The following is a 26,999-nucleotide window of genomic DNA, read 5'->3' as shown; positions in this document are numbered from 1 at the left end:
ATTTTTTATTTACATTTCAAATGATTTCCCCTTTTCTGGGTCCCCACTCCCCGCAAGTCCCATAAGCCCTCTTCCCTCCCCCTGTTCCTCCATCTACCTCTTTCCGCTTCCCTGTTCTGGTATTCCCCTATACTCTTGCACTGAGTCTTTCCAAAACCAGGGGCCACTCCTCCATTCTTTTTGGACATCATTTAATATGTGGATTATGTCTTGGGTATTCAAAGTTTCTAGGGTAATATCCACGTATCAGTGAGTGCATACCATGATTGATCTTTTGAGACTGGGTTACCTCACTTAGTTTGATGTTCTCCAGCTCCATCCATTTGTCTAAGAATTTCATGAATTCATTGTTTCTAATGGCTGAATAGTACTCCATTGTGTAAATATACCACATTTTTTGTATGCATTCCTCTGTTGAAGGACACCTGGGTTCTTTCCAGCTTCTGGCTACTACAAATAGGGCTGCTATGATGAAGAATCCTCTGGGTATATGCCCAGGAGTGGTATAACAGGGTCCTCAGGAAGTGTCATGCCCAGTTTTCTGAGGAACTGCCAGACTGATTTCCAAAGTGGTTGCACCATCTTGCAATCCCACCAGCAGTGGAGGAGTATTCCTCTTTCTTCGCATCCTCGCCAACACCTGCTGTCTCCTGAGTTTTTGACCTTAGCCATTCTGACTGGTGTGAGGTGAAATCTCAGGGTTGTTTTGATTTGCATTTCCCTAATGATTAATGAAGTTGAACATTTCTTAAGGTGTTTCTCATCCCTCCGAAGTTCTTCATGTAAAAATTCTTTGTTTAGCTCCATACCCCACTTTTTAATGGGGTTATTTGGTTCTCTGGGTTCTACTTTCTTGAGTTCTTTGTATATATTAGATATTAGCCCTCTGTTGGATTTTGGGTTGGTGAAGATCCTTTCCCAGTCTGTTGGTTGAAGTTTTGTCCTTTTGACAGTATCCTTTGCCTTACAGAAACTTTGTAGTTTTATGAGGTCCCATTTGTCAATTCTTGATCTTAGAGTGTAAGCTATTGGTAAGCTATTCAGGAACTTTTCCCCTGTGCCCATATCCTCAAGGGTCTTCCCCAGTTTCTTTTCTATTAGTTTCAGTGTGTCAGGTTTTATGTGGAGGTCCTTGATCCATTTGGAGTTGAGCTTAGTACAAGGAGATAAGAATGGATCGATTCGCATTCTTCTGCATGCTGACCTCCAGTTGAACCAGCACCATTTGTTGAAAGGGCTATCTTTTTCCCACTGGATGCTTTCAGCTCCTTTGTTGAAGATCAAGTGACCATAGGTGTGTTGGTTCATTTCTGGGTCTTCAATCCTATTCCATTGATCCGCTTGTCTGACATTGTACCAATACCATACAGTTTTTATCACTATTGCTCTGTAGTAAAGTTTAAAGTCTGGGATACTGAATGCCCCTGAAGTTCTTTTACTGTTGAGAATAGTTTTAGCTATCCTGGGTTTTTTGTTATTCCAGATTAATTTGAGAATTGCTCTTTCTAGCTCTATGAAGAACTGGGTTGGGATTTTTATGTGGATAGCATTGAATCTATAGATTGCCTTTGGCAAGATGGCCATTTTAACTATATTAATCCTGCCAATCCACGAGCATGGAAGATTTTTCCATTTTCTGAGATCTTCTTCGATTTCCTTCTTCAGAGATCTGAAGTTCTTGTCATATAGATCTTTCACTTGTTTGGTTAGAGTCACCCCAAGATACTTTATGCTGTTTGTAGCTATTGTGAAGGGAGCCATTTCCCTAATTTCTTTCTCAGTTTGCTTGTCCTTTGAGTATATAAAGGCTACTGATTTGCTTGCGTTGATTTTGTAACCAGCCACTTTGCTGAAGTTGTTTATCAGCTGTAGGAGTTCTCTAGTAGTTTTTTGGGTCACTTAAGTATATTATCATATCATCTGCATATAGTGATAGTTTGACTTCTTCCTTTCCAATTTGTATCCCTTTGACTTCCTTCTGTTGTCTAATTGCTCTAGTTAGGACTTCAAGAACTATATTGAAAAGATATGGAGAGAGGGGGCAGCCTTGTCTAGTTCCTGATTTTAGTGGCATTGCTTCAAGTCTCTCTCCATTTAGTTTGATGTTGGCTACCGGTTTGCTGTATATTGCTTTTACTATGTTTAGATATGGGCCTTGAATTCCTGTCCTTTCCAAGACTTTTAGCATGAAAGGATGCTGAATTTTGTCAAATGCTTTTTCAGCATCTAATGAAATGATCATGTGGTTTTTTTCTTTGAGTTTGTTTATGTAGTGGATAGCATTTATGGATTTCCTTATATTGAACCATTCCTGCATCCCTGGGATGAAGCCTACTTGATCATGGTGGATGATTGTTTTGATGTGTTCTTGAATTCGGTGGGCAAGAATTTTATTTAGTATTTTTGCATCGATATTCATAAGGGAAATTGGCCTGAAATTTTCTTTCTTAGTTGGATCTTTGTGTGGTTTTGGTATCAGCGTAATAGTGGCTTCGAAGAAGGAGTTGGGTAGTGTTCCTTCTGTTTCTATTTGGTGGAAAAGTTTGAAGAGTATTGATGTTAAGTCTTCTTTGAAGGTCTGATAGAATTCTGCACTGAAACCATCTGGTCCCATGCTTTTTTTTGGTCAGAAGGCTATCTATGACCCCTTCTATTTCTTTAGGGATTATAGGTCTGTTTAGATGGCCTATTTGATCCTGGCTTAATTTTAGTAATTGGTACCTGTCTAAGAAAATGTCCATTTCCTCCAGATTCTCCAGTTGTGTTGAGTACAGGTTTTTGTAGTAGGATCTGATGATTTTTTGAATTTCCTCGGTTTCTGTTGTAATATCTCCGTTTTCATTTCTAATTTTGTTAATTTGGATACTTTCTCTGTGCCTTTTGGTTAGTCTGGCTAAGGGTTTATCTATCTTGTTGATTTTGTCAAAGAACCAGCTTTTGGTTTCGGTGATTCTTTGTATGGTTCTCGTGGTTTCTACTTGATTGATTTCAGCCCTGAGTTTGATGATTTCCTGTCTTCTTCTCCTCCTGGGTGAATTAGCTTCTTTTTGTTCCAGGGCTTTCAGTTGTTCTGTTAATCTTCTAGTGTATGCTCTCTGGAATTTCTTTTTGGAGGCACTCAAAGCTATGAGTTTTCCTCTTAGCACTGCTTTCATTGTGTCCCATAGATTTGTGTATGTTGTGCCTTCATTTTCATTAAATTCTAAGAAATCTTTGATTTCTGTCTTTATTTCTTCCTTGACCAAGGTATCATTGAGTAGAGTATTGTTCAGTTTCCATGTGTATGTGGACTTTCTGTTGTTTTTATTGTTATTAAAGACCACTTTTACTCCATAGTGATCTGATAGAAGGCATGGGATTATTTCAATCTTCTTATATTTGTTGAGGTCTGTCTTGTGACCAACTATATGATCGATTTTGGAGAAGGTACCATGAGGTGCTGAGAAAAAGGTATATTCTTTTGCTTTGGGATGAAAAGTTCTATATATATCTGTTAACTCCAATTGGTCCAAAGCTTCAATTAGTTTCACTGTCTCCCTGTTTAGTTTCTGTTTTCCTGATCGATCCATTGGTGAGAGTGGAGTGTTGAAGTCACCCACAATTATTGTGTTAGGTGCAATGTGTGCTTTGAGCTGTAGTAAAGTTTCTTTTATGAATGAGGGCGCCCTTGTATTTGGGGCATAGATGTTCAGGATTGAGAGTTCTTCTTGTTGCATTTTTCCTTTGACCAGCAGGAAGTGACCTTCCATGTCTCTTTTGATGACATTAGGTTGAAAGTCAATTTTATCTGATATTGGAATGGCAACTCCGGCTTGTTTCCTGGGACCATTTGCTTGTAGAATTGCCTTCCAGCCTTTTACTCTAAGGTAGTTTTTGTCTTTGACACTGAGGTGTGTTTCCTGTATGCAGCAAAATGTAGGGTCCTGTTTACTTAACCAGTCTGTTAGTCTGTGTCTTTTTATTGGGGAATTGAGTCCATTGATGTTAAGAGATATTAAGGAATAGTGGTTATTGCTTCCTATCATTTTTGATTTTTATTTTATACATGTGTGGTTATCTTCTTTGGGTTTGATGAAAGAAGCTTAATATCCTGCTTTTTCCAGGGTATAGTTTCCCTCGTTGTAATGGTGTTTTCCCCCTATTATCCTTTGTAGGGCTGGGTTTGTGGAAAGCTATTGTGTAAATTTGGTTTTGTCATGGAATATCTTGGTTTCTCCATCTATAGTAATTGAGAGTTTCGCTGGGTATAGTAGTCTCGGCTGGCATTTGTGTTCTCTTAGAGTCTGCATGAGCTCCGCCCAGAATCTTCTAGCTTTCATGGTCTCTGGTGAGACATCTGGTGTAATTCTGATAGGTCTTCCTTTATATGTTACTTGCCCTTTTTCTCTTACTGCCCTAAGTATTCTTTCTTTGTTTAGTACATTTGGGGTTTTGATTATTATGTGATGGGAGATATTTCTGTTCTGGTTCAGTCTGTTTGGAGTTCTGTAGGCTTCTTATATATTCATGGGCATCTCTCTCTTTAGGTTAGGGAAGTTTTCTTCCATAATTTTGTTGAAGATATTTGCTGGCCCTTTAAGTTGTAAATCTTCACTCTCATCAATGCCTGTAATCCTTAGATTTGGCTTTCTCATTGTGTCCTGGATTTCCTGGATGTTTTTGGTTACAAGCTTTTTGCATTTTGCATTTTCTTTAACTGTTGAGTCCATGGTTTCTATGGTATTTTCGGCATCTGAGATTCTTTCTTCTATCTCTTGTATTCTGTTGTTGATATTTGTGTCTATGATCCCTGATTTCTTCCTAAGGTTTTCTATCTCCAAAGTTGTCTCCCTTTGTGCTTTCTTAGTTGTTTCTACTTCTGTTTTTAGATTCTGGAAGTTTTTGCTCAGCTCCGTTATTTGCTTGTGTTTTCCTCTAATTCTTTAAGAGATTTTTGTGTTTCCTCTTTCATGACTTTTGCCTGTTAATCAAAGTTCTCCTGTATTTCTTTAAGTGATTTTTGCGTTTCCTCCTTATTGCCTTTTGTATTCTCCTGAATTTCTTTCAATGATTTTTGTGTTTCCCTTGTAAGGGCTTCTAATTTTTGATCCATTTTCTCCTGAATTTCTTTAAGTATGCCCTTCATGTGTTCCTGTACCAGCATCATGACCAGTGATTTTAAATCCAAATCTTGTTTTTCTGGTGTGTTGGGGTATCCAGGACTTGCTATTGTTGAATTGGGTTCAGATGCTGCCATAATGCCTTGGTTTCTGTTAGTAACGTTCCTACGTTTGCCTTTAGCCATCTAGTTCTCCCAGGTGTTAGATGGTTTTATTGTCACTGCCTGGTGTTTCAACCTACTGTGGATCTTTAATTTTATTTCTGAAACACTGGATGACTGGGTTTCCTCTGGCACAGATTACTGATATGCTGCCTTCCTCTTTTGTGCCTTTGGAGCCCTGCTCAGTCTTGCTTCAAGCAATGTTATACTTAGGTTGTCAAGGTCAACCAGGTGTTCTCTGTCTGCTCTATTATGGAGTGAAGATGGTGTGGTGGGGGTCACTCCCTCTTTGATTCTCACATAGGACACAGGTCCCGCTTGCAGATGAACCGCCTATGTGCTCAGTTCCTGAGTGCATGCAGATCCCTGGAGATTTGCACCCCCAGAGATCTAAAGTTCAGGGTGATCCAATACCTAGTGACGCTTTTCTGTCCCGGCAGGCAGCGAATATGGCCACAGGGAATCTCTTCCTCTGCTGCTCTCTGGGCAGGACACAGGTCCCACGCCCGGCGGGCTGGCAGATAAACCGCCCATGTGCTCAGTTCCTGAGTGCAGGCAGACCCCTGGCGGTTTTCACCACCAGAGATCTAAAGCTCTGGGTGATTCAGTACCTAGTCAGCTTTCAGTTTCTATCTTATTACATTTTTATTGCTGTGAGAAAACACTGTGGCCAAAGGCAATGTAAGGAAGAGAGATTATTTTGCTTAAGATTCCATAGAATCTGTCTGTTGCTTGGGGGCGTGTCAGTGTGTCAGCAAGTGCAGGGCATGGTGACAGGCGCAGGAAGCTGAGGGGTCACATCTCCAGTTACAGACACTAAGCAGAAGGAGCGAACAGGAAGTGAACCGAGGGTGTAAAACCTGAAGGCCCACTGCCAATGACCGATTCCTTCAGCAAGTCCACATTTTCTAAAAGCCAAAAGCATCACCTGTGGGGTCCACGGTCAAATACTCGAGCCTACGAGAGACATTTCTCGTAGGAAGCACTAGTTCCAGAGTCATCAACAGCTGCATAATTGTACAGCCAACAGCTGGTTCCTGTCTGTCTTACACGCCTTCTGCTTTCAGACGCTGACTCCTGGTTCTGATCCCTGAGAAACAGTCTAATCTTTGTGGCTACGGTGTGCAGGCTTGTTCTGTTTGAAGCGGGGTCTCACTCTGTAGCTGTCTGGAAGTCCCTGTGTATAAAAGCTGCTCTCAAAGCTCTTTGATCTATCTGCCTTCGTTCCTGAGTTCTGGCACAAAAGGTGCGTGCCACCGTGTCCAGCTCTCCGTGCCACTTTATTCTATGTGTAGAGCATTCTGCTATTTCTTAATAAGTACAAATTTTAATTAAAGTATATCATTTTCCTTCTTTCCTTTTCTCTCTCCAGCTTGTCCTGTGCTCTCTTGCTCCAGCCTCTTCACTGTCTCTCAAATTCATTACGTCCATTAGTAGTATTAGCATTAGTATTATTACACATATAAACACAGAGATATATAGGTATAACCTGCTGAGTCCGTTTAGTACAGCTTTTGTGTACATGATTTTAGGGCTGACCACATGGTGTTGTACCATCAGTCAGGGGACTCATCCCTGGGAAAACCTAATTTTTTCTCTCTCAGCAGTAGTTGGCTGATGTCTAGGGTAGACCATCGTGGTCTTCCACATCGTTGTGTGCATTGGTGTTGTTGGTTTTGCTTTAGTACCATGGGTGAAAAACTTCCCTGTCGTTCCTAGGAGATTGCTTTGTAGTCTCAAAGCAGATTTCCTGGACCCTTATAATCTTTCTATTCTGTCTTCTCCAATGTTCCCTGAGCCTTAGGTTGTATTGGTTGCAGCTGGGCACCTCATGATTCATTGTATTTTGACCAGTTGTGGTTTTCTGTGGTGGTCTCTGTCTCCTACAAAGACAAGCTTCTGAGAGAGGACTGATGTCTTAGTCAGCCTTTCTATTGCTACAATGAAACACCATGACCGAAAAAGCAGGTTAGGGAGGAAAAGGGTTTATTTAGCTTACACTCAGCACTGTTTGTCACTGAAGGCAATCGGGACAGGAACTCAAGCTGGGCAGGAACCTGGAGGCAGGAGCTGATGCAGAGGCATGGAGGGATGGTACTTACTTCCTTGTTCCCCCTGGCTTGCTCAATCTGCTTTCTTATAGAACCTAGGAGCACCAACGCAGGGATGGCACTACCCACAGTGGGCTGGGCCCTTCCCCACTGATCACTAATTGATAAAAATGCCTTAGAGCTGGATCTCACGGAGGCATTTTCTCCATTAAGATTTCCTTCTTTCGGATAACTGTAGCTTGCGTGTCAAATTGGCACGAGACCAGCCATCACAGATTAGATTTACACTCACCTATGGGTTTAAGAATAATTATTTCCATTGCTGTTGGAGTTGTGATGGTCTAGTAAAGCGGTGTTAGCAGGCTCTCCTCTAAGACCCATGACCGCTCTGGCCCCTGCAGGTTGGTTAGGTGGTCAGTACCAGGCTGATGAGAAACGCTGAGGTCCAATTGGTTAGCAGCAAGTCTGAGAACTGCTATTTCGGACTGTCTTGAAGGGCTGGTCATCATTGTGGCTCATAGGCCTTTTCACAGCTGAGTAGCACTACTAATTGCTAGCCTCCGTTGGCAGCTTGCATAGCACCTTCTTATCCTATGAAAGCTAGTTCTCAGCGAGGAGGCTTTCTCTGAGCATTCTTTATTTAAAGATAATTAGGGTTTAATTTGGGATTCTCAAGCAGTAACAGTGTTGTGATTATACACAGTCTATTACTTACCTCACCCTGACCGGCATATAAAAGGCCTTCTCAGCATTAATATTAATTTTCTGAGTTTATACATAGTTAAAGATATTTTGGTTTTGCAAAATGTTTGATTGACATTGTGGCCAGATACCAAATTATCAGGCCATCCTTCCTGTCCTGGAGAGACACTAAGTGTGGCTCTGCGAACCACAGACTTAAAGTAACCAAGCCAAAGGCTTTATTTTCCTGCTTGGAGTGTTAGTGGTGTGCTCCGCTGCCTTGACAACACCGCAGACAACGGGGCTCCGACGACAGGCATGTAGTTTGCGAAGTTTTGGAGGCTGCAGGTTCAAGGACAGGGAGGCACTGTCTGGGATGCTTCTGGCCAGGGTCTGCGCTCTTCCTGGCCCTTCTGTGCTGCCCTCCTGCTGTGTTCTCAGTGTGCATCTTCCGTCTGCTAAAGTGTGTGCGGGAGAGGGGAGGGGAGAGGCAGAGGTAGGAGAGAGGAAGAGGAAGGAGAGAAAGAGGGAGGGCAGGTTTGTGGGTTTAGGGCTTTAGTGCATGGATTTTAGGGGACTCCCAGTTGAGTCCAGAATAAAGGGCAATGTGGACTTTTGGCCAAGAGGCCCAGACCATTTTCATTTGTTTTTGTAGTTTGCATAAATATAAGATGTACAGCTTTATTGCTTTGGAAGAATACAGCTCCTTGTTTTAACTTTTCTGCTGTCTGGTGATTTTTATCCTATTTGATGGTAGTTGCTGTTTTTTAAAGGCCTTGCAACTTGCTGAGAATCTTCCAAGATTCTCATCTTCTTTTTTCTGTGTCATGCTAGGCACACAACCACTATCCCTTACTCCTCAAAATGTGCGCAACCAGAAGCTTTTGCATTTTGGAATGCTTGAATGTACACAATGAGATACCATAGGCTTAGGACTGAGGTCTCAATGCTAAATGTATTTGTGTTTCACAAAGATCTGCATATACAACCTGAGGATGATTTTATACTGATTTTAGTGTACCTGTGTATTGACTGACACTTCTCATGTAAGATCACTGTGACATCAATCAGGTTGGTGCCCAGAATTTCAGGTTTGGCTTCTCGTGTGTGTGTGTGTGTGTGTGTGTGTGTGTTTTCTATTTGTATTTCATTTACTTTTCTCTTTGTTTTAGCATTTTTTGCATAATATTGCCTGCTAGCATTAGCTTTCAGTGCATGTGTGAGTGTGGACTTGGTACCCAGGAGGTCACTGCCTGGGGAACTTGGTGGCCATCTTGGCCTGTGGTGGCCTGAGCCTATACCACTGCTGCTGTGAGTGTCCGGTGGGAGGAAGCTTCTGTCTGACCTTTGCCTTTTCTTTGGCGAGCTCAGCTGTCTCTGGTCCAGGCACGGGCCTAGCGTCCTGAGTCTTCCCTCTTGGCTGTATTCTGTTGCCTTTGGTGTCCCGCACCAGTGCTCTCTGTTTCAGGGTGGCTGGGTGTAATGTAGGAGATGAATGAGCTCTTCCTTTTCTGTGACTTGTTGAACTTTGAACTTTGGGTGAGTCATGAGAGCAGAAGCCCCACACTGCCTTCACTTTACCTTGTCAGAGCTTTTAATACCCAGACTAAGGTACTGTAACTAGTCACCCTCAGTGAAGCCCGCCTTTGCACCTAGGGAGTTCTGGAATACCCTGGTCAGTGCTCCTGTAGGTTAGCCTTTTTACAGTTCTGATGTAGTTAATGTTTTCTTACAGACAGAACCTCCACTGAACACACCAGAAAACAGAGAATACCTTGCAGAAATCATGTTTGAATCATTTAATGTACCAGGACTCTACATTGCAGTACAGGTAATAAAAAACCCACATTGTTATCTTTGTGATTCTTGCAGTGTAAGAAGCAGTAATCCCAAAGTCGTCTGGCTGGATGCTCATAATTACCACTGAAATAAAATTGGTCTGGCTCTACAGTTTTCCTGTGCAGAGTCTCATGTGTTTTTATTTGGGTGACAAGTTAGAGATGTAGAGGTCTTCCTTCCTTCCTTCCTTCCTTCCTTCCTTCCTTCCTTCCTTCCTTCCTTCCTTCCTTCCTTCCTTCCTTTCTCTCCCTCCTCCCTCCCTTCCTTCCCCTCCCTCCCTTCCTCCCCCTCCCTCCCTTCCTCCCCCCTCCTTTCCTCCCTTCCCCCTCCCACCTCCGTCCCTCCCTTCCCCCTTCCCACCTCTCTCCCTCCCTTCCTGTCTTTTTTTCCTTCCTTTTTTTCTAACTTTTCACACTTACTTTGCCTCACTGTAAGTGTAAGAAAAAACAAAACAAACCTAACAACAGTGAAAATGAAATGAACAAACGTCATAAAATCCTTTGGAAGACAAGGTAACCTGGGAAGGGCGGCTCAGGCCATGATACTACTGCCCAGGAGGACAAGGCATGAGGTCAGCCTGGGGTAGATTTGTATTCTGAGGCAAGTCTGAGTTACAGAGTGAGATTCTGTCTCAAAAAACATAACAAACAAACAAACAAACACCAAGCCAAAACAAAGTAAACGCCCCAGGAGAGCCCTGGGGTTAGGCTGTTAGCTCTGGCTTCAGGGAGGCCCTGAGCTCCCAGAACTCATCTTGAAGCTTTATCATGGCTTACTGCTTTAGTAGTTGTATACAAAGAGGTTGGTTGGAATTTTAAGGAGAAACTGAGATGTATCTTTTTCCAAAATTTCCTGCCTAATCTTACTTCTTTCAAAGCGAGGTGAGTCCCGTGGGGAGGTGCATTTCGGATGTGTTGTCTCCCCATGTTCAGTCATAGTGCCTGTTACCACAGCAAAGGCTCCAACCATTCTTAGAGAGGAAATCTAGAATTATTATTTTTTCTTTTTGGTCTTTTTGAGATAAGGTTTCTCTGTGTAACTATGACTGACCTGGAACTCACTTGGTAGACCAGGCTGGCCTCAGACTCAGAGATCAGCTTGCCATTGCTGGCATTAAAGGCATGAGCCACACTGCTCGGCTGAAATCTGTTCATTTCTTCTCTCCCAGGACACATGTAGAGTATAGAACAGGAAGGTGCTCAGAAACAATGAGTTCATTATTATTATTTAGATAAGATCTTACTCCATAGCCTACACTGGCCTCAAACTCAGGGTGATCTACCTGCCTCAACCTGTTTGAGTGCTGTGATGGTAAGTGTGTTCCATGCTGTCCCACAAGGGCTGATGGTTCTTAAGATGATCCACACACCATACTTAGAGTCTCCATGGCAGGAAGGATGGCCCAATAATTTCGTATCTGGCCCCAATGTCAGTTCAGCATTTTGCAAAACCAAAATACCTTTAACTGTGTATAAACTCAGAAAATTAATATTAATGTCAAGAAGGCCTTTTATATGCTGCTCAGGGTGAGGCGAGTGTTACAGTGTTATCATCATAAATTTTTTTTACAATTCAATTCCTGTGTTCCACCTTGGCCTGACTTTGGGCTGGACAGTTCCCTGCTGTAGCCTTCCTGTGCACTGCAGTGTGAGGCGGCAGCCCCTCCCCCAGCCTCCTGGACTCTGCTGATCTGAGCAGTGGCTGCAGAAGTGGCTGACTGTTCTGTGAGGAGAGAGCTACCTCTGGCTGAGAACTGTGGTCTTGCATCTGGCAGATGAGACTTTCTGGGTGGGGGCAGGTCTTCATCATCTGCTAGGGAAGACCTCTGTGGGGGCCGGGATGTAGGCGGCATGGTAGAATGCTTGCCCAGCACAGAGCCCTGGGCTTGTGTGGACTGTATATGGTGATTCAGTACATCTGAATTCCTAGTACTCTGGAATTGGAGGCAGGAAGATCAGGAGTTAAGGCCATTCTTGACTACACAGTGAGCCTGGGTTACAGGAGATCTTGCCTTCAACCACAGATAATCTCCCAAATTCCCAAACAAACAAACAAACAAAGGCTCCAGCTCCATGCGTCTTGCCTTGCGGTGTTTGTGGCTGTACTTGGACCATCAGCAAATTAGAAGTTAAATCTTGTGATATAGCAGTGGGATTCCATTTCATTGATTTTGTTTGTAAAACTTTATAGGTTTTTGTTGAAAACTTGACTCCTTCATTTGAAGTGAAGCTGGCAAGCTGGTTGGCTGAGTGAGAGAGAATTGTAATTTAGGAGATGTGGGGTCGGGAAAGGGAAGTTTCTCAGATTTATTAAGTAAGAAAGAGTTCACTGCAGATCTGAGACCGGCTGATCCGTGGCTTCCGATCCTCCTGGGTGCAATGCCTCTCTTCAGTGCCTGTTCACTGGCTCTCTTTCTAGGCAGTGCTGGCTCTGGCAGCCTCTTGGACATCCCGGCAAGTTGGCGAGCGCACACTAACGGGGATAGTTATAGACAGCGGAGATGGCGTCACCCATGTTATCCCGGTGGTAAGCATGGGGTTCTTAGTTTACTCTCTGAGGTTTAACCTGACCTGGGGTAAGAGGAGAAATGAAAAGGCAAAACCAGACTCAGCTTCCTCCAAGTAACATGCCACCTTTATGTGGTGTAGTAGAAACAGCAAGGGACCTCCCTCCCTTCCTCCATCCCTCTCTCTCTGCCTCTCTGCCTCTCTCTCTCTTTCTCTCCTTCCCATTCTCTCTTCCTCCTTACCCCCTCTGTCTCTGCCTCTCTCTCTCTCCCTTCTTCTTTTCCTTTCCTTTCCTTTCCTTTCCTTTCCTTTCCTTTCCTTTCCTTTCCTTTCCTTTCCTTTTCTTTCTTTTCTTTCTTTTTATTTTGAGACAACATCTCCTTGGCTGGCTTGAACTGACAGACATATATCTACCTCTGCCTCTCAAGTGCTGGGATTAAAAGTATGTGTCAGCCTTGGCAATGGGAATTTAGAGTCCAGGAAGGTGAGAAAGAGTTTGAAAGGTGGCTACATTTGTGCCTTTGAAATATGAAGCAGATTCTGTAGTCACATGCTTTTTTGGCCAGGGTTCTGCTGTATGAGTGTCACGTCAATATCCTGTCTCACTGTGGTGGCTTGAATGAAAATAGCCCATAGGGAGAGGCACTGTTAGGGGGCGTGGCCTTACTGGAGGAAGTGCATCACTGGGGGTGGGCTTTGAGGTGTCAGCTGCTCTGCAGCTATTTATTCCTGCTGCCTGAGGATCCAGATGTGGACCTCTCAGCTCCTCCTCCAGCACCAGGTCTGCCCGCAGGCCACCGTGCTTCCCACCATGACCAGAATGGACTGAACCTCTGAAGTGTAAGCCAGCCCCGATGAAATGATCCCCTTTATAAGAGTTGCTGTGGTCATGGTGTCTTCACAGCAATGGAAACCCTAAGTGAGACACTCATCCTTCTGAGCGGCTGCAGTTAGACACCGTTCTGGATGTCAAAACCGAGCTCCGGTCAGGGCATGCCCAGTGAAAGGCTCTGATCATCAGGGCTTTGGAGAACTTGCTCCTGCCTCTGAATGAATTAAAGAGCCACAAGGGAGAGTCCACATTTGATTGCAGGGCTCCTTGTGATACCACCTTTGGGTCATTAGGGGGGTCACTCCAGCTGCAGGAGGCTTTCATGTCTTTCTTTTGGTCCCAGGGATTACTTAAAGGAATTAATTTAAAAAATCAGCTAGTGTCAGTAGAAAGTTAGTCATTCCTGATCATCCCCCTCCAGGTTTCCTCAGTAACCATAGTTACGGTGTTAACCACAGTTATTTATGTTAACTATAGTTATAAACACACACATAAGTTATATAAAGTTCTGTAACTTGTTTTTGCTACTTTGTGGGTTTTTCTTTTTCCTATCCTTCATTCCTCTAGTTTCACCCCTATTACTAGGTAGGAGAGAAAAAAGAATAGAGAGGAGAAAGAGGGGGAAACCTTTAATCAATTTTTTCTTCTTGTTTCTTCTTTGAACATGACTACTAACAAGCCACAGTCAACGCCCCCTGAAGGATCATCAGCCACCAATTTTGTCTCTTAGGGTTCTAGCATTTATTTATATATAGCATCTGAAAAGTTCCCAGAATCCCAAAAGTCACACATTCACAGAAAGTATCTGTAGCTGGCAAAAGCATGCCCCTCCTAGAGCAGGAGGCAAATCACAGTCAGCTGCTGCACTAAGTTGGAAGCAGCCCCACATCCCCACACCTGGGACCAAAATGAAAACATATACTTATAATATTTCTGTGTTTTTAAAAGAAACCAAAATACCAGAAGTAGCACTACAGAGCTGTTTTTTAAAATGGGAAGGTTTTTGCTGTTGAAAAATTGTGTGTGTATGTCTGTGTATGTGCGTGTATACCTGTGTATGTGTGTGTGTGTGTGTGTGTGTGTGTGCACCACATGTGTGTATGCCTTTGTATGTGTGTGTGAGTGTGTGGGTCTGTATGTGCATGTATATCTGTGTGTATGTATGTGCACACATGTGTTTGTGTGTGTATATATATGTGTGTGTGTACTGTGTTTGCATAGGAGTATGTGCCATGATCATATGTAGTAGTCATATGATCTTGTGGGAGTCAGCTCTATCATGGGTCCAGGGATCAAACTCAGGTCAATATCTGCTAAGTTATTTTAAATAAGTTTGAGTTTTGAAAAAAATTAAGGGTTATTTAATGATATGTATGTGTCTCTGTATGGGTTTGTGCACGTGAATACAGGTTCCCCCCAAGAGACCAGAGGCATTGGAACCCTTGGAACTGGAGTTGCTTGTCTGCTGCCTGATATCCGTGTTGGCAGCAGAGCTGTCTGCAGCAAGAGCAGCACACGCCCTTAGTGCTGAGCCCTTCTCCAGCCTCCTAAATGTAATTTAAAAATGCAAATAAAAGTACCAAAAAGTTCCAAAACTGAGCGGGGTGGCACAAGCCTGTAATTCCAACATTTGAAAGGTGAAGACAGGAGGTTCTGAAGAGAAAGGTTATCCTTGGCTTTATACTGAGCTTAGGGCTAGCCTGGGACACATGAGACCTTATGCCAACCAGCTCCACAAAATGGAACACCCTCTCCCTTCATGTACATGTGTGTGCATACACACCAAACAAACAAAACCCAGCTGGGCAAAGGCCACGCCAAACAGGTGAACTTCCCTTCTCGCTGCTCTGTGTCTGCTGAAAGGTTAAAGTCGTGAAAGGCTTGATGGTCAGGAAGGACAACAGCCCAAGTCCCCGTCACCCTGTACCCCGCCCACGTGTCCTCCTCGTGGGAGCAGTGGACCCTTCAGCGTGGTCTCCGAAGCCGGTTCTGTGGGAATTGCTGGAGGCGGTGATGCTACTCTGGCTTTCTCCGCCTTGCAGAGCCGAGGGCCTCAGCTCCTGGTGCTGGGACCCCAGGTCTGCCTGCATCCCTTCTCCATCATCTCCACACTGTGGGCAAGGGTGGGACGAGGCTCTTTCGTCACTTGTTCACTTTGCCCAGGGTCAAGGGTCACTCAGCAAGTGCGTGGTAGGAAGAGAAGACATTTCACGTAGAGCCCACGTCCAGAGAGAAAGGGTTTTTGTAATTTTCACTGTGTATTACTTTAGGTTATTCTCCCATGTACAAAAAATAATTTGTTACTGAAAATTTGGATAAAGTAATTATAAACAATAAGAGAACAAAATTACTCATAAGCCCATCTAGACAATCACATTAGAAACTGCATGGCCTCTCCAGCTTTGGTTAAGACACATATGTGTGCATGCACGCACACAGAATATCCTGTGTCTAGATTGTGTTCTAACAGTATAAATACTACTAAATAAATACATTCATTTAATGACGCATTTTCTGTTATGGTCAGTCTATGAAAAAATAATTACCTAAGACCATGGTGCGTGATCTAAAGCAACATGGCGGTGGCTATCCCGCCACTCGATGTACAGCACACTGACATGACTGGGAAGAGGCCATGTGCTAGAAGCTAATGTTTTAATCACTTGCATATACCTTTTATCTTAAAATATTTTACAAATAGTTGCACTTTGCAGAAAGGCCCAATGTTTTGTCTAGAAGTTAGAGCATGGGAAAGAATCCCAGGAAGACTTGGGGAGGTGGTCCCTGCATAGCATGGCTCGGTCTGTGCCTGTGCTGATGAATAATAGCACACACACACACACACACACACACACACACACACGTGCAGCTTAGAGCTGTGGTTCACCTCCATGTCCACTCTTTCCCCTGGGCCCTGTGGCACAGAGAACACGAAGTGCTAGAGAGTGAAACCAGACCCCAGTGTCCCCACACCTGAGTCTTTGCAGACAAGCTGGATGGGTGGCCAGGCTTGTGGCTGCTGCGGCCAGTATGTGAGGGCCCATCACTGCTGTGGGCGCGTGGACTCTAGGCGTTGTCCCTGCTGGTTGATAGCAGAGTTACTGGGGACCCCCACAGGCTCCCACAGACCTGCCTTTAGTGGCTCAGGAAGGATCAGGGAGAATCTAGATCCTGAGTCGCACTGGTCTTAAGCTGGCATCGTTGGTTACTTTCTTTGAATCGCTTTCAGTATGCTGGACAGAACCATTTCTTGAGTATTTAGTATCTGCCATCAAAGCACACGACAGGCAGGGTTTTATTTCACAGACACTATACATGCCCTCAGGGTATGTGCTCCACCCTAGGGATGGAGGTTGGAATCCCCGGACCCAGGCTTTTTGGGGATCACAGTCCTCTGTACTTTTCCACAGTTGCTACCTTTAATCAGGAGGAACTTTATCGTTGGTTTAACCGTACACAGACAAAGCCTGCTCTGTGTAGGCAGAGGAAAGCACCACTGTCACATTAACTTCCCCCTCGGGCAGCAGCACCTTGTAGAAATGGACAATTCTGTGCTATTTCCTACGTTCCAAATGGAAACATTTTGAGTGCTTATGGAGTCAGGTTATTGGAGTCACTTAGAATTTTAAATATTCATGGAACCGTAGATGCTGTCATTTAAAAAGACTGAATCTCACAGGTGGGACCGCCAAATGCCAGTTCAGCGCTCAGGGTGGGTGGGCATCTGGGCGGGTGAGGCTGGGGACCTCCTGAGTGCCGGGCTCTGGACTGTGGTTACTGACGTGGCTGTCCTGCCTCCTCTTCCTCTCCAGGCAGAAGGTTATGTAATTGGAAGCTGCATCAAACACATCCCAATTGCAGGTAGAGATATTACGTATTTCATTCAACAGCTGCTAAGGGAGAGGGAGGTGGGAATCCCTCCTGAGCAGTCACTGGAGACCGCAAAAGCCATTAAGGTAAAAACAGAAGGGGACCTGGCTGGTTTGGGGGTGAGAGAGAAATGGTGCTTGGATGTTCCCCTCAATGCCATTGTCCCCCTCCTGCCCCCCTCCTGTCCCCCTGAGAGTGTGGGCCTTGATTGTTTTGCTGTTGAGTTCAGTGTGCTGGGGACTTGAGGCTCTACGTGCCTCTACACAGGCAGCAGCTTGAGAGCTGGTGTTGAGCCACCTGTGTGTGGAGTAGAGCATCATTTAATTGGAGCCTAATTAAACAAAACCTTCAATTAGCTGGGCTGCTTCTACATCTCCCTCTGTGCTTCCGTTTAGAATCGGGAGGCGAGTCACAGCAGCAGCTACCAGGAGTCCAGTGATGTCTGCTTGTCTTGTGCCCCGAGAGTACACCTCAGAACCCTGCCAGTCTAGAGCTCAGGGTCCTTAAACAGAATCCACCTGCATGTCTCCAGACCTCAGTTACGTGCTAGTAACAAGGAAAATGTGAACTTAGTAACAAAAGAACAAAATGTCTCTCGGGTCATGTCTAGAGTGTCTACTTGACCTCACACACTTTTGTATTGGTATGGGTATAGCAGTTACAGATGTTTAAGAGGAATTTTTCTTCTCAGCCAGCAAAACCAAAACACATTTAAAAAAATCAAAATGCAAGAGATTCCTGAATATTCAAGGCTGGGATCATAAAGCGAGAGGAGGGAGGATTTTGTTTGGATCTGGAGAAGGGTCTGAGGTCGGGTGTGACATGTGACCTCACACAGCTCTGATTCTGAGCTGCAGCATAGAGGGGTAACTCTCCTGTCCTCTCAGCCAAACATCTCTGGAGGCTGGGTGAATGCAAGGAAGCAGGGGACAAGATTTCTGAATTCCCAGGTATATTGTGGTCATGGGATCAAGCAGACATTTAACAGGAGGAAAGATAGTATTCCTTCAGGCGCGCGCGCGCGCACACACACACACACACACACACACACACACACACACTCTTTTGGCTTCTGCATTCTAGAATGGGCCAAGCTTAGTGTGCTGGTCTCATGGACAGGAGTGAGGCTGGCACCTGACAGGGAGCCTGAAGGGACAAGCAGAGCCCAGCTGGGGACAGGAGCTGATGCTTTATAGGTAGATGTTATTTCAGACAATAAGGCAGCAAGATTAGGGAGAACATGGCGGTGATGCGTAGCCATTGCAGAGAAAGCAGACTTACCTCTTCAAGTGTAGCCATTGTGAAGCTGATAGGCAGACGGACACGTGCTTGATGCTCCAGCCTCGCAAGGGTTACAGTTTAGGCAGAGATGAACCTGAGGTGTCTGTCAGACTGGGTTCCTGTGTGTTTGTCAGAGGGCAGAGACACTGGTACTTATCCGTGCTTTGGCCATGTCTTTTTGTGTACACACAGGAGAAGTACTGTTACATTTGCCCTGATATTGTCAAAGAATTTGCTAAGTATGACGTGGATCCCCGGAAGTGGATCAAACAGTACACAGGGATCAATGCGATCAACCAGAAGAAGTTCATTATAGATGTTGGTTATGAAAGGTTCCTGGGACCGGAAATATTCTTTCACCCTGAGGTAAGATGTCTGAGTGGACTGAGAGTAGTGTACGTGGAGCAATGCTGCCCCCTAGTGTACACAAGGGGCAGTTCTCAGGAAAGGGGTACAGTGAGCATGGTGGTTTCACTAGGTGGTTCCCGCTGCAGCGTGGCTGCCTGCTGTGCCTTGCCTGCATTAACAGTTAAGGTTGGGGTTGTCCTGGACATGAAGAAGATCTCTGAGGAGCCACAGAAGGAAATGCATTTGAAACTGATCTCAAGGGGCCCGTGGTAATAAAGCAGCCACTAATCTCAAGGACTGTGTGCACTGGCCCCTGTGTGAGAGTGGGATAAGACAGGGTGTTTTGTGACTATCCGTGTAAAACCAGTGAATGCCCAGCTGGTGAACTGGATCATAGCTACCTGCAACTCCAGCTCCAGGGCATATGCTGTCCTTTCCTGGTCTCTGTGGGCACTACACTCAGATGGCCAAACCCATACGCAGACACACACACACACACACACACACACACACACACACACACACACACAGAGCTAAAAGTAAAAATGAAGTCTTAAAGTTTTGTTTGAAAATAGTTTGTGTTATTTGAGAAAATGTATAATGTTTCTTTCATATTTGCATAAAATTTAGTTTGCCAACCCAGACTTTATGGAGTCCATCTCGGACGTTGTTGATGAAGTCATACAGAACTGTCCCATAGACGTGCGCCGGCCGCTGTATAAGGTATAAACTTCTTGGGTAAGGTGCTTTGACTTCCTTCCCACATTAAAGGCCTGTAGTTGTTAGCTGTTCATGAAGCACACATTCATCACGGTTCTCCAGAGCGGAGGAGTGGGGTGCTGGGAATATTACACAGGCAACAGAGGGATTTTAGAAACTCTCCTTCCTCCTCCTCCTCCTCCTCCTCCTCCTCCCTTCTCTGTTGAGCGCAGGCCGGTGACTTTCCTGTCTCCCCCTCTGTAGCACTGGGGTTTCAAACCCCAGTGTCCCCATGCCTGGTGTGAGCTGTCTTTTCGTCTTGACTGTCAGACTGGATTGAGTTACACAGGCTGAGCCATACACACTAATTGAAAGAGGAAGGCTTGCCCTGCTTAGGCTCTCTGGGAACTGCTCTTATTCTCTGGTGGGTATTTAGGGCCAGTGTGGAGGTTGGCACGGCAGCAAGAGCAAATATGCATGTGGAGTATTTTTTCAAAATTCTTTGATTGTCTGGAATTGTAAAACTGAAATGAGAGAAATCTAGTCATTGTTACATGAAGGAATAATGGCTGGCAGCTGGCTAGCAGGGGCAGAAGTCATTCCTTTGTTCCCAGCTAACATGTGCATGTGTGCATCAGGCCTTCATCCTACCTAACATGTGCATGTGTGCATCAGGCCTTCATCCCAGCTAACATGTGCATGTGTGTATCAGGTCTTCATCCTACCTAACATGTGCATGTGTGCATCAGGCCTTCATCCTACCTAACATGTGCATGTGTGCATCAGGCCTTCATCCCAGCTAACATGTGCATGTGTGCATCAGGTCTTCATCCTACCTAACATGTGCATGTGTGCATCAGGCCTTCATCCTACCTAACATGTGCATGTGTGCATCAGGCCTTCATCCCAGCTAACATGTGCATGTGTGCATCAGGTCTTCATCCTACCTAACATGTGCATGTGTGCATCAGGCCTTCATCCCACCTAACATGTGCATGTGTGCATCAGGTCTTCATCCCAGCTAACATGTGCATGTGTGCATCAGGCCTTCATCTCAGCTAACACGTGCATGTGTGCATCAGGCCTTCATCCCAGCTAACATGTGCATGTGTGCATCAGGTCTTCATCCCACCTAACGTGCATGTGTGCATCAGGCCTTCATCCACACTAACATGTGCATGTGTGCATCAGGCCTTCATCCACACTAACATGTGCATGTGTGCATCAGGTCTTCATCCACACTAACATGTGCATGTGTGCATCAGGCCTTCATCCCAGCTAACATGTGCATGTGTGCATCAGGCCTTCATCCACACTAACATGTGCATGTGTGCATCAGGTCTTCATCCACACTAACATGTATATGTGTGCATCAGGCCTTCATCCCAGCTAACATGTGCATGTGTGCATCAGGTCTTCATCCACACTAACATGTGCATGTGTGCATCAGGCCTTCATCCCACCTAACATGTGCATGTGTGCATCAGGTCTTCATCCCAGCTAACATGTGCATGTGTGCATCAGGCCTTCATCCACACTAACATGTGCATGTGTGCATCAGGCCTTCATCCCAGCTAACATGTGCATGTGTGCATCAGGCCTTTGACTCACCTTCATGATCTACATTACACTATACACACATAAGCATCTGCATTTTAAATAGAGAAAAGTGCTTAGTCACAATGTATTAACTACTGCTCCATCCCATAGTAGATTCTTCATACCTTTTTAAAGAATGGGGTAAATCAGCTACACTCCCATGGAAAAGTCTGTGGTGGGAAAAATGCTATTGTCATGCAACTCATGAAGATAATGTGGGGGTGAATAGTTACTTCCATTTCCTTACTCTTCTATATATGTTTTTATTTGCAGGATGTTTCTGTGCAGTCTAGGTTGGCTCTAAATTTGTAGAGGTTTGCCTTAACCCTCTGTTTGCTGGATTATTTATATAGCATTTCCTGGTTTTCATTAGTCTTGTGCTGAGAGTAACCACACAATTATAAGCATATATAATTCCAGATTGAGTTTTTGTGTCTTGTCGCTTTCCAGGTCCTGTTGCTGTTGAGAAGCAACCTTGTTCTGCTGGCTGAACAGATTATTCTCAAAAGTGCATCACTAATTGTAGGCCTTAACCCATTATCAAATAGCTGTGATGCATTGAGTTAGAGAACTGAATCAAACAGTTGCCTATGGCCACTCCCTGTTGGCATGCTGTTCCTGTTCACATATCACAGCTAACCAGAGGCAAGCCCTTGAAATACCAGTCCCTGTCACCAGGCCCATCCACACAGCTCTGAGTTAGTGAGGTTTCTGTATGCAGGTGTCTACAGTATACCGTGTCTTCAAATTTGTCTGAATTTGGGAGGGAGGGTCATGTAAACTGCTAAATGGCAAGGTTGGCTTTGAACCAGTTCCCTGTATCTTTGAAAAGCTTAAGCCTTTCCTACTGTGCCACACTGCACACAACAGAAGAGTGGTGGGAAGGAAACCTTGCCTACTTCTCCCTAAGATAACCACGCCTCCACTGTGGGTTGTAGAGGCTTTAGCTTGAGTGGCCATCCAGTTTGTGACAGTAACCAGTGTACATGAGCTGCATTTGTGTGTGTCAGAAGGTAGTAGACAGACAGGTGGTTGTCTAAGTTAGGGTCTCTATTGCTGCGATAAACACTATGACCAGAGACAACCCGAGGAGTGACGAGTGTTTGGCTTCTGTATCCCAACCACAGTCCATCCTGTAGGGATGCCAGGGCAGGTGCTCAAGGCAGGAACCTGCAGGCAAGGAGCCAATGCAGAGGCCACAGAGGGATGCTCCTTATTGGCTTGCTTCCTGGCTTGCTCATCTTGCTCTCTTATAGAACCCAAGACCACCATCCCAGGGATGGCACCACCCACAGTGGGCTCTCCCACCTTGATCACTAATTGAGAAAATGCCTAACAGCTGGATCTCATGGAGGCATTTCCTCAAGGGAGGCTCCTTTGTCTGTGATAACTCCAGCTTGTGTCAAGTTGACAGCCAATACACCCCTCCCATATCAATCAGTCAAGGAAATGTACCACAGGCTTTCCCACAGACTGATCTGGTGTGGGGACATTCTCTCTTCCAAAATAGCTTTAGCTTGTGTCATGTTGATACAAAAACTAGTCATCACAGTAGTAGTAGGCTGACAGGTGGGTAGGGTGGCAGGTGGGTATGAGGCGGCTGGTTGCTATTGTAGCCTCAGGAGTGGTAGAATTCAAGCCCCACAGAGAGTTGGGAAGGCTAAGGACAGTGGAGTTGGCCATATTCGGAGTTGTTTTAATGAAGCCGAGCTCTTTACTCTGAAGGTAAAGGAGAGTCAAAGAGGCTGCCCCCTCTCCTGTCTCCTAAGACATTCATTGGTGTAGAGAGGGTTCTGACAGGAAATGAACCTCGGGGTGCAGCTGTGGAGACGTCCTGTCTTTCTTGCGGCAGCAGGATTGGCATCGTCTTGGGCTCCTTGGGGACCCCCGGGGTCACTCTTCTCTCTCTGGCAGTGTTTGGTGGGCAGCACAGCTTCATCTCTCACCACTAAGAAAGGAACTGCTTCCCAGAGCCAGAGTGCAAGGAGAAAGTTGAATTGTAATATTGAGATTTATGGACACCCACTTGAAAAATATCCTGTGGCTCCAGTTTCACAGTGGCTAAATGTACAGACATACAGGTGTGTGAGTAATAAAACTGCATGGTATTGGTACAGTGACAGGCAGGTTGATCAATGGAATATAATTGAAGACCCAGAAATGAACCCACACACCTATGGTCACTTGATCTTTGACAAAGGAGCTAAAACCATCCAGTGGAAAAAAGAGCATTTTCAACAAATGGTGCTGGTTCAACTGGCAGTCAACATGTAGAAGGATGCAAACTGATTCATTCTTATCTCCCTATACAAAGCTCAAGTCCAAGTGGATCAAGGACCTCCATATAAAACCAGATACACTGAATCTAATAGAAGAGAAAGTAGGGAAGAACCTGGAGCACTTGGGCACAGGGGAAAATTTCCTGAACAGAACACCAATAGTTTATGCTCTAAGATCAGGAATTGACAAATGGGACCTCATAAAACTGCAAAGGACAATTTGTCTGTAAGACAAAGGACACTGTCAATAGGACAAAACAGCAACCAACAGATTAGAAAAGATCTTTACCTATCCTACATACGAAGAGGGCTAATATCCAATATATACAAAGAACTTTAGGAGGTAGACTCCAGAGAACCAAATAACCCTATTAAAAATGTGGTACAGAGCTAAACAAAGACTTCTCAACTGAGGAATAGCAAATGTCTGTGAAGCACCTAAAGAGATGCTCAACATCCTTAGTCATCAGGGAAATGCAAATCAAACAACCCCGAGATTCCACCTCACACCAGTCAGACTGGCTAAGATCAAAAACTCAGGTGACAGCAGATGCTGGTGAGGATGTGGAGAAAGAGGAAGACACCTCCATTGCTGGTGGACTTGCAAGCTGGTAAAACCACCCTGGAAATCACTTTGGCTCTTCCTTAGAAAATTGGACATGGTATGACCCACCTATACCATTCCTGGCCATATACCCAGAAGATGCTCCAACATGTAATAAGGACACATGCTCCACTATGTTCATAGCAACCCTATTTATAATAGCCAGAAGTTGGAAAGAACCCAGATGTCCCTCAGCAAAGGAATGGATTACATTTACACAATGGAGTACTACTCATCTATTAAAAACAATGGCTTCATGAAATTGATAGGCAAACTGATGGAGCTAGAAAATATCATCCTAAGTGAGATAACCCAATCACAAAAGAACACACATGGTATGCACTCGCTGATAAGGGGATATTAGCCCAAAAGCTTGGAATACCCAAGATACAACTCACAGACCACATGAAGCTCAAGCAGAAGGAAGACCAAAGTGTGGATACTTTGATTCTTCTTAGACGTGGATCAAAACACCCATGGATCACAGCCAATCAATAGACAGAGCACAGGGTCCCCAATGGAGCAGCTAGAGAAAGGGCCCAAGGAGCTGAAGAGGTTTGCAGCCCCATAGGAGGAATAACAATATGTACCAACCAGTACCCCCAGAGCTCCCAGAAACTAAACCACCAACCAAAGAGCACACATGGAGGGACCCATGGCTCCAGCTGCATATGTAGCAGAGGATGGTCTTTTCAGACATCAATGAGAGGAGAGGCCATCGGTCCTGAGAAGGCTCGATGACCCAGAGTAGGAGAATGCCAGTCAAGAAAGTGGGAAGGGCAGTTTGGTAACCAGGGGGAGGGGGGATGAGATAGAGGGTTTTTCCGAGGTGTAATGAGGAAAGGGGATAGCATTTGAAATGTATGTAAAGAAAATATCTAATAAAAGATAAAAAAAAAAGCTGGGGGAGGGGAGTGGGATAGAGGGTTTCCTGGAGAAAACTGGGAAAGGGCATATCATTTGAAATGTAAATAAAGAAAATATCCAATAAAAAAATTACACACACACACACACACACACACACACACACACAAGAAGACACAATCTACACACACACATGGATGTCTTTCTGTGCGTAGCCCTCACCTGCTGTCTGCAGGGGGTGCCTCTGTGCGTAGCCCAACACCCACTGTCTGCAGGGTGTGTCTCTGTGTGTAGCCCAACACCCACTGTCTGTAGGGGGCACCTCTGTGCATAGCCCAACACCCACTGTCTGTAGGGGGCACCTCTGTGCATAGCCCAACACCCATTGTCTGCAGGGGGCACCTCTGTGCATAGCCCAACACCCGCTGTTTGCAGGGGGCACCTCTGTGCATAGCCCAACACCTGCTGTCTGTAGGGGGCACCTCTGTGCATAGCCCAACACCCGCTGTCTGCAGGGGGTGCCTCTGTGCATAGCCCAACACCCGCTGTCTGCAGGGGGTGCCTCTGTGCATAGCCCAACACCCGCTGTCTGTAGGGGGTGCCTCTTGTTTTACTTTTGTTCCCAGGCCCTCTCTTCTCCATGAACAATGTTGAGCCCATTCTTGCCAACAACCCAGGCCTCTTTCACAGTGAGGCAGCGATCAGTGGATCAGAACGATTGGAAAACATGGTCTGGGCCCAGGGAAACTCAGACTAGAAAGGATGGGAATAACACATTTGCTGGACCCTGATGGGTTCCTGGATGGTAAAATGCCTTCTCCTAGGAGTGTGGATGTTATGTTCCTGATGTCATCCTCCTGTGTGTCTTCTCTTAAGTCTTATAGCTTTATGTAGACAATGGTAGTGGACATACTAAGAGGGGGAACCACAGAGAACTCATGGATGGAGTTTGGAGCTTAGTTTTATGGAGGTGTGATTGACATAGAAACGGTGTGTGTTTGGGGTTTGGGCAGGTTGATTTGATGTACGTATCCACTGCAGAAACCATGGTAAGCTGACCAATTTGCTCACTCTCCGCCTCACAGCTTCCTGCATGTGCATGTGTGGGGACACCTAAGACCTGCTGACAGTGAATTCCCGTGTACAGCACACCTTGCTATAGACAGCAGCTCGCGCTCTGCTCCACAGATCCTCACGTAGCTGGGCCTGGACTGGGGGGAGTGGGCACCTGCATATTAAAAGTATTTCCAGAGTTTGGCCAAGTTGACAACTGCTGTCAGCAGCTAGTCCCTTCTTGGATTATCTGGTATTTAGTAATTTGTCTGTTCTGCACAAAGGTGGAGCTGTTATCATATAACTTTATCATATAACTGGGTGTCTTTTCCTCTAGTGTGTGACATATCTTGAGTGCTTGCTGGTATAGGTGCATTGTTAAATTTAAGGAGATTTAATATGTGTGTGGTAATGTGCTTGTCTTTAGGAATTGATCAAAAGAATCAGAGAATACTGAAATAACTAATGGGAACCACTAAAAGGTAAATGGCAGTAAAGCGAATCATGCAGTTATGGGAACTGAAGGGCTAGCAGCTTGCTTTTAATTAGAGGGATGGAGGCTTTGGGAAGGTGCCTTCCGAGCCAGTCAGACCTGGCCTGCGGAGCTGGTGTGGGAGAGGCCAGCCTGGTGTAGAATCTGAGCCCAGAGGTGGGGATCTAGGGATACATAAGAAATTCACCTTCCGGAAGCCTGGGCACACGCAGCAGGGCCAGGAGGAGATGGCAGTGTGAGACATCTGTCACCCTTCTTTGACACGATGTTGGAAGTTAGGAAACGACTATGTTGTTCCTTTGTCAAGAAGATGTCACTGCATCTTGATGTGCTCACAGTTGGCTTTTTCTGTTGCTAGTAGCTTGAATCAGGTCTACTGTAGTAGTTATCTTAGTGCCTTTTAGATCTGGGCGGCACAATGCAGGCTGGGCAAGCTGTGTATATTATCTATTGATGTGTAATTGTTCTGATATCTTCAATAGATGAAAAAGAAAATTAGAAAACATATCTACCAGTGGTGTTTTATCCTCTTCCTCTCCTTTCTTCCCCTTCAGTACTGGGGATAGAATGCAGGTCATTGTAGGCGAGCACCCCACTAGTGATTACATCTCAACCCAGCATCCTTTACAGAGTCCCTTCCCGGTGAGACCCAGGCGGAAGTCCAAGGTGATGGTGGGGGTGGGGAGCGGGGAGGAGGCAGCAGCTTAGACTTGGGCAGGGTCACTGGTTTAACAGTTAC

The 26,999-nt window shown here is 45.1% G+C and overlaps 1 protein-coding gene and 1 long non-coding RNA gene across 7 annotated transcripts in view; both read left to right on the top strand.

The window, feature by feature from the left end:
• Nucleotides 1-26,999, top strand: part of Actr3b (actin related protein 3B) — a 99,266-nt gene that overhangs the window by 59,014 nt on the left and 13,253 nt on the right. For all 3 annotated transcript variants that reach the window (XM_052172974.1, XM_052172972.1, XM_052172973.1), the window contains exons 5-9: nt 9,728-9,823; nt 12,250-12,357; nt 16,983-17,126; nt 18,514-18,687; nt 19,300-19,392. In XM_052172974.1, coding sequence (XP_052028934.1) covers nt 9,728-9,823; nt 12,250-12,357; nt 16,983-17,126; nt 18,514-18,687; nt 19,300-19,392 — 615 coding nt within the window. The remainder of the gene's footprint in view (nt 1-9,727; nt 9,824-12,249; nt 12,358-16,982; nt 17,127-18,513; nt 18,688-19,299; nt 19,393-26,999) is intronic.
• LOC127678195 (uncharacterized) lies at nt 19,582-20,837 on the top strand. 4 transcript variants are annotated; one of them, XR_007976535.1, is made up of 6 exons: nt 19,582-20,080; nt 20,118-20,191; nt 20,266-20,302; nt 20,451-20,487; nt 20,597-20,707; nt 20,782-20,837. It is a non-coding gene; the product is annotated as an uncharacterized LOC127678195 (long non-coding RNA). The 4 variants fall into 4 exon arrangements; XR_007976536.1 differs by lacking the exons at nt 20,451-20,487; nt 20,597-20,707 and having other exon boundaries at nt 20,745-20,837; XR_007976537.1 differs by lacking the exons at nt 20,266-20,302; nt 20,451-20,487; nt 20,597-20,707 and having other exon boundaries at nt 20,745-20,837.

Source organism: Apodemus sylvaticus, chromosome 2, assembly GCF_947179515.1.
Source record: "Apodemus sylvaticus chromosome 2, mApoSyl1.1, whole genome shotgun sequence".
Taxonomy (NCBI): Eukaryota; Metazoa; Chordata; class Mammalia; order Rodentia; family Muridae; genus Apodemus; species Apodemus sylvaticus.
This window is presented reverse-complemented; position numbering and strand designations above follow the sequence as displayed.